Raw genomic sequence first — 9,766 nt, 5'->3', positions numbered from 1 at the left:
ACTCTACAAAGGTTTACGCGTTTAAAAATAATCTTTATTATTATTTTAGTTATTTTTATTGGATGTAGTATCAAATAATATATCAATCATTTACAGCTGCATAAAAGGATAATATAAAAATATGATGAACAACATTATTGTGTATTGAATGATATTTATGGGAAAGGTTGTTTACTATGAAGGAGTCCACCTACTACCTTTCTAAGTCCTATGGTCCATTTAACTTTAAAGTTAAGCCCCAAATTTAATTTAATTCAATTTTAAATAAAATATAAGACTTTTAGAGAGAGAGAGAGGATCTATAAAAATAAGTAAATTATTGGAATGAGAAGTTTGTTCATGTAATGGAGATCAACGTTGAGTCTAATTTTTGTTGGAAATAGATACGTTTCATGTTAAACACGTCCAATAATAAGAAAAATAAGATATATGTGTTTCATATGATGACCACACATGGAAATGAGTTCGTAAAACAGTAGAATTATTAATAAATAAATAAATAATCGATGTTATGAACACTCTGCTTATTGTAAAATCTATTATTATTATTATTACAAAAAATTAGAAAACACAGACTTTTTATTCTAATTGGTGGTAGACATTTGTATCATTAATGTTTTTTATTTTTTATTTTTATATATATCAATAAGCAAAATATTTTCTTTAAAAAACTTCCAAATGTTTAGAGCAAACTTTTGAATACTTTGTACACCAAACAAGAGACTTTATAATGAATAATACTGCATAAAGTCATCGAGTGTATAAACACCACAATCATTTTAAAAAAAGAATAAAATCTATTCTTAAAAAATTAATTTTTTTTTATGTAAATCTCATATTTACTCACTTTTTGCATAGAGACTGTACGAAACTCATACACTACACAACTATAAATATCATTTTTCATAATTAGAAGTCCATACAGCTTTTCATATCATTGCTCAAATTCAATCACATATCAAATGGGATCTTGAAAGGAGAGGGGGGCATGGATTTTAGAAACCTCACTCTATCTTAAAAAATTATCGACAAATAAAAAAGGTTTTGGCCCCCTAATATAATTTAAAACAATAATGCACCTCCCAAAATACAGATAAAAACCAGAATACCTCTCTCTTGCTCTTTCTTAGAGAAAGAACATTAATATTTTTCTTGTAATAGAATAAGAGGTGGACAATGAGATTGACGATGTTTGTTGTGTCTAGCAATAACTACAAATTACAATCAAGGTTGGTTTTTGTAGACAAAATTAAAAAGAAGAAGAACGAATCGGTTCACCAGTGCAGAAGAGAGTATTCTGGTTTGGGTGTTGAGACATACTCAACATTTCTCAACACCCTTCATTACTATTTATTACTTTTCACATATTTTTTACTACTATTTATTACTTTTTACTACTATTCAATATTTTATTATTACTTTTTATCTACTTTTTCACTACTATTCACAACATATCTCAACACCCAAACCCATTCGGTTGGGCCATTCCTTTATATTTCAGCCTCTCACCAGCACCAGGTCTAGCTTGAGCAACATGCATTATAATTTGTGAAGGACTGGCCATCAGCCATCATCTTGGCTTCCAAATCCTCTTCCATCTGATTGTGGAGCGTTCTCTGAACAATTTATCGCTGTCTGTGTCTTGTAGGTACACTGTCTAATCTCCGAATCTGAGCTTTTCAGCTGGATAAATCCCGTTAGCTTTACTTCCCTTATGTCCCTTTCGCGATGAGAATTCCCTGCCATTTGCTTTCCATATCTGACGAGTGTCCCCACTTGATTCTCCTCCTCTCTCTCTGTGAACTCTACTGTCATGGAAATCAGGAAACATCAAAGAGGAAGCCCATGTAAGAGATCCAAGCACTAACAAACACATTCAACAAACACATTCAATTCACTACAAAAGTTACTCAATATTCATTCAAACCTGAGGTGGAACAAGAGAAACGCTAAGCCAAAAGCAGCAGTACCCCCTAAAACCGATTTCAGCAGTAGTCCTTTATGGGGCTTGGACTTTGGTGTCCCTACACTCGCATGCGTCATTCTGTCTAAATCCTCAACTGCTGATGTATCCCCCTTTCCATCAATTATTGCATCCTGTGTAACAATAGAACATAGGTTGGAAAAAGAGAGTAGACTTCACCCATAAGAATGAATTATCATACCCACTTGAGAATGATAGCAACGAAAAGAGACCAAAACACTAAATAAACTCGAGTACCTGGCTGTCCACGTTGTCAGTATGTTCTGTACAGTGAAGACAATCATTGAGATACGTGCATGCTTGATGACCCTTTTTAACTACATTTTCTGGACATTCAACGGTTAAGAAGGAATTATTATCCAATGTGGGTTCTCTAGGATTGGCAGGTATGACAGAAATATGATGGGCAGAAGGGTTATTCAATGTCACAATAGCTGGTGTGCATTTAACTTGAGCTCCAATATCTCCAATGGTTATTTTCTGATTCTGAAAACAACTACCATCTCCCATACTACTTGATTTGCTCAGATCAACAGCTACAATATTTGGTGAAGTGTTTAAATCGTCATGTGCTCTGTCAAGGATATTAGCAAGACAAACTCCCTGAGAAAACTTATTTTGATGTTTCTTAACATTAGAGTCCAAATTAACCACAATTGAACTACATATCTCCTTGTCATTATCATCCACCACATTTTTCATATCCTTAAGGCAGAAAGCATCTAATGAAGCTTCAGTTGGCGTACAACTGAGAGTTTTCTCAAGGGAAACAGACTCTGGAGAAGCTCTATGACCAGCATATTCATTCAATGCCATAGCAGATGCAAATTTGCCTTTAATGTCCCAATTATGAAAGCCAAAAGCAGGATGAGATTGACATGACAGCATACAATTCACATTTTTCAAAGCATCTGATTCTATTTGAGGCAGTAGATCTTCCTTAGATACAACATCTGAGCTCACAAGAGACATGCAGGTGCCATTGTCATGTCCAAATACATGGTCTGGATGACCAGTCACGTTTAGTTGGTCTGGGTATGGTAGGAAAGGCTTGGTAGAGGAGTTGTTGTCCTCAAGTTCCGTGCAAAAACATACATTTTTGGAATCAGTAGAATGGTGCACCTTGGTCTCATATTTGACAATGTCCTGCGATGTGTATCCTTGAGAAGTTTTCTTGTTCAAGAAGCCAGCCTCTTCATCCTGCAATTCAGGGAACTGAAAGGTCTTAGGATTATCTTCCTTATCCAATTGATCATCCAGATCCAAGTTCAGCACTGCACCTCGCACAGAGCTTGTGCTGGCATCAGATGATATTTCCGCGTCAAAAATGTCAACCAGTCTCCTCCTAGATCCATTATCAAAAATCCCTGGGGTCGAATTTGAGCAATGAGAACCAATACTGGATGATGCATCAAGAAAACCATGCTCCCCATTATACACTACAGTGTCACTGCTGTCAGTTGTTTGGCAAAGCAAACCTGATATTTCCAACGAGTTAGAAAAAGAACTTCCTGGTGGTGTGTAGCCATTTATAGAATCCTCCATAATTGAAGCATCATATCCCAGGTGGTAAGTGCTATAAACCAAGTCCCGTCCATCAATTTCATTGCTTTCTTTGACTAGACTTCTGACATGAGAAGCTCTGTCACTAAATTGGATCTGTGAATCAATGGAGAATGGTGATAACAAACTATTCAGCCGATGACCATGTTCCCCATTTTGTGTGGAAAGAGATTCCACTGGTTCTCCCACTGATTCAGTCATGCAGTCCGATTCAAATTGACAATGTGAACAATCAGACTTCTCTTGGTTTTGAATATTTAATTGCAATATATGTTCTGCCAAAGTATCATGTTTAACCACCGTAAATACCTCTCTGCATATTTCTGAATTGGAATTCACCTTCGATGTGGTATCATAACATAGCTTGGTTAATAAGCCACAACTTTTAGTTAACGTTTGATTGCTTTCAGTGCCATCGAACTCCTCTGAATGCATATCATAATTTATTGCCATGTTGACAATTGGATTTTCCTATGGTGGAGGCATGAAGCAATTAAAGCAACAGATATCAGGATTTTTTTTATTGACAACAGATATCAAGATTTTTTAATAAATAGAAGCTCTAAAAAGAGTCCAGATCGTATATTGTTTCTCCTCTAGCATATACTAATTGGAAGATAAAAGCAATATTGACTTACCTGCCTGAATTTCTCGCTTGAATCTTTATGCAAGTTGTGATCAACAGAGTTCAAAAGGCTGCACTGTCGTGGCTCCCAGCTTCTCCTAATGCACCCAACCATATCCGTGGACATAGCTACTGTATACGTGACAATATCAAAATCTGGAACCTGTCATGATATTTCTCCGAATCATTCTCTAGTACTGCCAATTGAATATGGAATAGGACATTAAGTACATTATAGGACTACATGTTCCGAATAAAATTCTTACACTTAGATGTTTAGACCTTGCTTTCCTTGAGAAAGATCGTATGCAGATACAAACTTTTCGAGTATCTCTTTTCTCAACAACGTCTGATGGAGAGAAGAGGTCAATGCCAGCCAGACCCAAAATTTTGCAGATCTACAGAATTTAGAAGTAAAGCAACATATTGGAAAACAACAAAGTAGAATACTCAAAGTCAACCGATACATTAAATCAGATGATTATATTTATACTTCATATTATTAGAATAATTAATAGGTTCATAATTTTTCTTTGCGTACTCAAAACCTTGACTAAATTCATACATGAATTCACTTTCCAGAGCAGCAAAGTCACGCCAGTGAAAATATAATGAACTGAAGAATGATGGACATTATAATTTCGAGTTCAGTGGTACTTGCAAGAACTGAATGCAGTGTCAGCCAGTTGTTTTGACACCAATAGTTTTGGTGACTTCTCTAAAGTCTTTCCTAGAAAGAAAATGATACTAACTTCCCTGCAAGGGTTCTACACGGGAATAGCATTCATTTGGTTCTCACAAAAACTTTTAGGACTAGCTGAGGTTACAATGTCTAATACCTAATCTGTAGTCTAATAAGACAGTTAAATGAAACTTCTAAAAATACAGAGGCATGACTCTGAATAGTAATGCGCCACCTGGGAAAAGGTAGCCCAGTAACTGTAATAACCTGAGCATGCAGTTGGTTTGGTTCAGTGCTCAAGCTGATATGGTCTGGTTCTGTAAGATCTTAAAAGCACTTTTAATTCAATTTTAGTTGCAAGGCAATCAAGAACAACCTCGAGATATGTCCTCAAGAAAAGAAAATTCCAAGCACAAGCTTAACCTAGACATTCGCATAGGAAGACTTGCCATAAAAACTGCATTGGAAGGCTGCGACCATGTAAATGATTTAGACAAAAATATGACAAGTATGGTCACATTTTCAAAATAACTAAGGATTTGAAGAATTTTGAAATCAACTTCCTAATCTCGGGCATATTGACTATACAGCCCAACAAAGCAAGGCTTAACATTGTTTCCCCCATACTCTGCGATTCAAAGCTGGTAAAATCACAGGGAAAATATTAGAAGGTAAGTAAAAAAGTTTTATGTATATATATATATATATATTTTTTTTAAGTAATAAGAGAATTTTATTCATACGATAGTTTTTTTTTATATATAATTAAAGGTAAGTAACAAAGTTAAGAACCTTTTTCCTCTTGATTTCCTACTACTTCCTAAGCCTTGGCATTCACTCTTTCTCTGTTTGAAAATCTTATATATTTATTTATTTTTGATAAGTTGGAGACCTTATTTGTTACCAGTTTCTATATTCTATAAGTATGCATTCCAAATCATAAACAAAAATATGCAATTAACCAATAGTGATATTCTCTTATGCCAAAAGATAAAATTATCTACAGAGGAGAAGCTCAATTCCAAATTTACCTTCAAAAACGAATCAACATTGGAATAAGGCATATATCTCCCGCTGGTCTTCCTAGAAGCAAATGGCTCGTTTCTATATGACTTTAAATGTCTTGGCTCCATATGCTGTGTCAACAGCATCTTCCATACAACTTTTGACACTTCAAACCTATAAAAAAAGGCTAAACTATTCAAAACAAAATATAAAAGAATAACAATATAACTAAAAAAACTAGGTCATTCAAATAAATACTTCACAATAGCTATATCGTGTCAGAGTTGTAAGTATTTACATCATGGACAACATTATTACAAACATGCTGTGTTACACTGTATATTTTTTTTATTGGCACTGAGTGTCCGAGAACAAAGTCCCAAATAATCCCGATGCACAGGCCCTTGGCTAGGATTTCCCACAAGTGCACCTTGGGTAATTCAAGGTAAAGTTCCCCCAGTATGATGGACTCTAGAAATTGTTTGCATCCAAGAGCATTCGAAACTTACACCTGGAGGGAGCATACCACTAAGACCAAGGTCTTTACAACTTGAGCCAACCGCTAGAGGTTTACACTGTATATTTATCAATGAAAGCTTTGCTTAGCCGTGGAATCAACTTGTATCCTCGGAAAAGAGGGCCAAAAGGGGAAAGGGGGAACGTGAAGAAGCTTTTCTACCTTGTATAAGGTGTGAAAAGGCAAACTTTACATGTAATTCCCGTAACCCACTAAACAGAAGAAGATTTAATATAAAAGAGAAATAAGCAAGACCATACAGCAATTCCCCGTCAGCAAGTAAATCAGAAACAGCCATCCGCTCATCCAATCTTATCTGCAAGACTTCCCCAAGCCATATTTTTGTTTGGGTCTGTATATTACCATAAAAGTGAACATATTAGGAAGAACAAAAGGCAAGGAAGAATTTTGGGTCGCATACCATAAGCACTTTGACGGCGAAAGAGGCGAAAGAAGCAATCCATAGAAATATTTGGTTCTAAACAATATTGAATCAGCAACAATTAATGCATTGACAAACAAATATTTCACGGGAGCCCAGAAAATGAAAAAATGTTCTGGATTGGAAAAAAAAACTACTCCTTCGTTAGGATCAGATTATGTACTCGACTTTAAAGTCTACATCCTCAACACTTGCTAAGTGCTTACTGAAACTAATGGGCTTCACTATAGACAAAGCACAAAAATCCAATCCGATTGTGAGCCTTCATTTTCGGTCAAAAGTTCATCATCCAATTAATATCTCTCTTGCAAAAGCACACATAAACAAGCAAAACAATTTTTTTTTTTTTTTAAAGGAAGAAACAGACATTGAAGGGGAGAAACAAAATACCTGCAGGAAGACATCGTCAAGCTCACGAAAGCTCGACTCGGCAGATGAAGAAGAAGAAGAAGGAGAAGAAAAATAGTCGTCCCCACCGATTCTCAACGCCTCTGGCGATTCACCTCTCTCCATAATACCGCCGCTCCGGAGTTCCGGCTTCCCGCCAAAACAATATCAAATTCCACAAAAGAGACAGAAGAAGAAAAAGTGAAAAAGCCGAAGAAGCAGTAGTAGCAGTAAGTGCACGTCGGTATGGTACTTCATAGGTTGCGTCTGGTTGAGGTTTTTTTGGATTGTTCGCCCAAGCCTGCGGCGCAAATGAAGACGCAGCGTGGTGGGTAGATGGGATTCTGGAACTTTTTGTGATCACTCACTTTTCTCCATTCCACTCTGTCTCTTTCACATTTATATAATAATAATTATAATTATTGAAAAAAAAATTAATACCTTTACGTGCTTTTATATGCTAACGTAAACTTTTGTCAGAACCTACGTTTCTATTTTTAAAGACACTCCGCTGTCTGCACAGCCCTGCCCACAGCTCCTACTGCATTTCATACCATGCTTACTGGCTACTATTACTCTGCTGCATTAAAAGAAATATTATATTTATAAAAAAAATATTATAAAATTAAATTTATAAATTAATAGAAATTTTATAGGTTAGATTTATTTTATAATATATAGTATCTTGTAAATTTACGTCAAAATATATTTCAATAATCATTATTTAGAGTATTGCTCCCCAAATACAATACGAAATGAACCTTAAACAATTTTCTCTGTTTTTTATATATTCAAGCAAGCTGTTGGTATTTTGAGTTTCTTGTTCATGTATAAACAATTCATTCTTGAAAGCTATAAAGATATTTCCTTGGAGCAAAAGTTCTATCTTTATTATTCCATGATGCGTGATTTTTTTTTTAATTTCAAATATTATTTTCATATTAAATCGTGGGATCTTATTTAAGCTAATATCATAAAATATTGTTGAACTTAAGATTTTAAACTTCATAGAATTATATATTTGAAAAGTGAATCATATTGTATTTGACAATTATAAAAGTATTTGACAAAAGTGAAAAAATTCTATTTAAAATTTTGAAAAACAAGTTATATCTAAGTGAGATCATGGGTTCAAGTTCCTTGGGTGTCGTTGGGGGTGGATTGTTGGATTATAAGATCCAAAGATCTTTCTTAAGGACTTATTAGACTTATGAGTGTCTATTGGTGTTTGATAACCTAATCCGTCGGTGCATTTTGTGTGCACTGCAAAGCTCCTCATGCTCACTCGCACACCTATAAATGTGGGGCTCTATGCTGCTAAAGTGTATAAGGAAATAAAGTTACGTCTTTATTAATAAATAATGATTTTATTTAGAATTAACTAAAGCTTTGCAAGTTTGACTATCCATTATTATTAATGTCTAATTCAATTTATTTGTTTAAACAATCCCATCACAGAGTAAGCTTCAACTTTTTAATTTTGTATTAGATTTACATCACACATTTGAAAGAAATACACAATAATTTAATCAATTATGTTCTTTATATTCTTAATACGAAAGATAATTAGAGAGAGAGTGAAAACAATTGGCGTGGAAGAAGAAATTGTTGCCTTAAAAATCAGATAAAAATTGGATTGTTGTTAAAATGGTTCCTTCCTCTAGCTCTCAATTTTGTCCGACTTCAACTACGATGTCGTTTCTTTCACCTGTTCTTCCAGCAAAACGGCTCGCGGGTCCCACATTCACCTAGAGGAGTTGACTCTGCCACTCCGAGACTAGATCCATCGGATTAGCGTTACGTGTCTCTCGGTTGCCAATATAAAACACCTGTGGCCCAAATTCGAGGACAAACTACGTACACTTGTCTTTGGATTCAAGATTTAGGTATTTAAAATTTAAACCTCTAATTTATTATATACTAAAATTTGGATTCGAATTTAGGTTAATGATTTATCCCCAAATATTTTTTTTATTTATAATAATATTTTTTTAGAAATACTACTCATCATTTCACACCACACATTTTATCTACTTCTATTTTATTTTATTTTTATTAAATTAATTAAATTGTTCTATTTATCATCCATACATCATATAATTATTATAAAAAAAATATTTAAAACAGACTTGGTGTGTATGAAGGATAAGTATTATTATTCTATTTTCTCGGTTGCCATATTTGTGATGACCCGCTTTTACGTGTATTTTCACTGAAGGGTTGTTTTTAATTTAATTAATATATTAGTTTATTTATTTTGAATTAATGTGTTTTAAATTGGTTTTTAATTTATTTGATGTGTTTATTTTATTTAGTCGTTTTACGGTTTTTAAAATCGTTTTCGGCGGATCAGTTTTGGTTTCCGGAGTGAGGACTGGACCTCATTTCTTTTCCCTCATCTTTTCTTTTTCTTTTCTCTTTTTCCTTTTTCTTTTTCCTTTTCCTTCTTTTTCTTTCTTTTTCTTTTTTTTCTTCTTCTTTCTTCTTCCTCCTCTCCCGCGTACGCAGCAGCCCCTTTTTCTCTCCATCCCGTCGCTGCCCCTTTGACCGGCCGGTTCTCC

The 9,766-nt window shown here is 34.5% G+C and overlaps 1 protein-coding gene across 4 annotated transcripts; it reads right to left on the bottom strand.

Annotated features, from left to right (window-relative positions):
- Positions 1 to 1,130: 1,130 nt before the first annotated feature.
- Positions 1,131 to 7,572, bottom strand: LOC122305240. 4 transcript variants are annotated; one of them, XM_043117612.1, is made up of 8 exons: positions 7,209 to 7,572; positions 6,637 to 6,728; positions 5,886 to 6,033; positions 4,439 to 4,570; positions 4,186 to 4,335; positions 2,222 to 4,018; positions 1,928 to 2,097; positions 1,131 to 1,808 (listed from the first exon to the last, which is right to left on the bottom strand). In XM_043117612.1, the coding sequence occupies exons 1-8, from the start codon at positions 7,329 to 7,331 to the stop codon at positions 1,658 to 1,660; spliced, it is 2,763 nt and encodes a 920-aa protein (XP_042973546.1). In that variant the 5' UTR covers positions 7,332 to 7,572; the 3' UTR covers positions 1,131 to 1,657. The 4 variants fall into 4 exon arrangements, with proteins under 4 accessions (XP_042973546.1, XP_042973547.1, XP_042973548.1 ...); XM_043117613.1 differs by having other exon boundaries at positions 1,131 to 1,805; XM_043117614.1 differs by lacking the exon at positions 6,637 to 6,728.
- Positions 7,573 to 9,766: the final 2,194 nt, after the last annotated feature.

Source organism: Carya illinoinensis, chromosome 3 (genome assembly GCF_018687715.1).
Source record: "Carya illinoinensis cultivar Pawnee chromosome 3, C.illinoinensisPawnee_v1, whole genome shotgun sequence".
In the NCBI taxonomy this organism is placed as follows: domain Eukaryota; kingdom Viridiplantae; phylum Streptophyta; class Magnoliopsida; order Fagales; family Juglandaceae; genus Carya; species Carya illinoinensis.
Note: the sequence above shows the minus strand (reverse complement) of the source record. Positions and strands in the feature narration are given on the sequence as shown.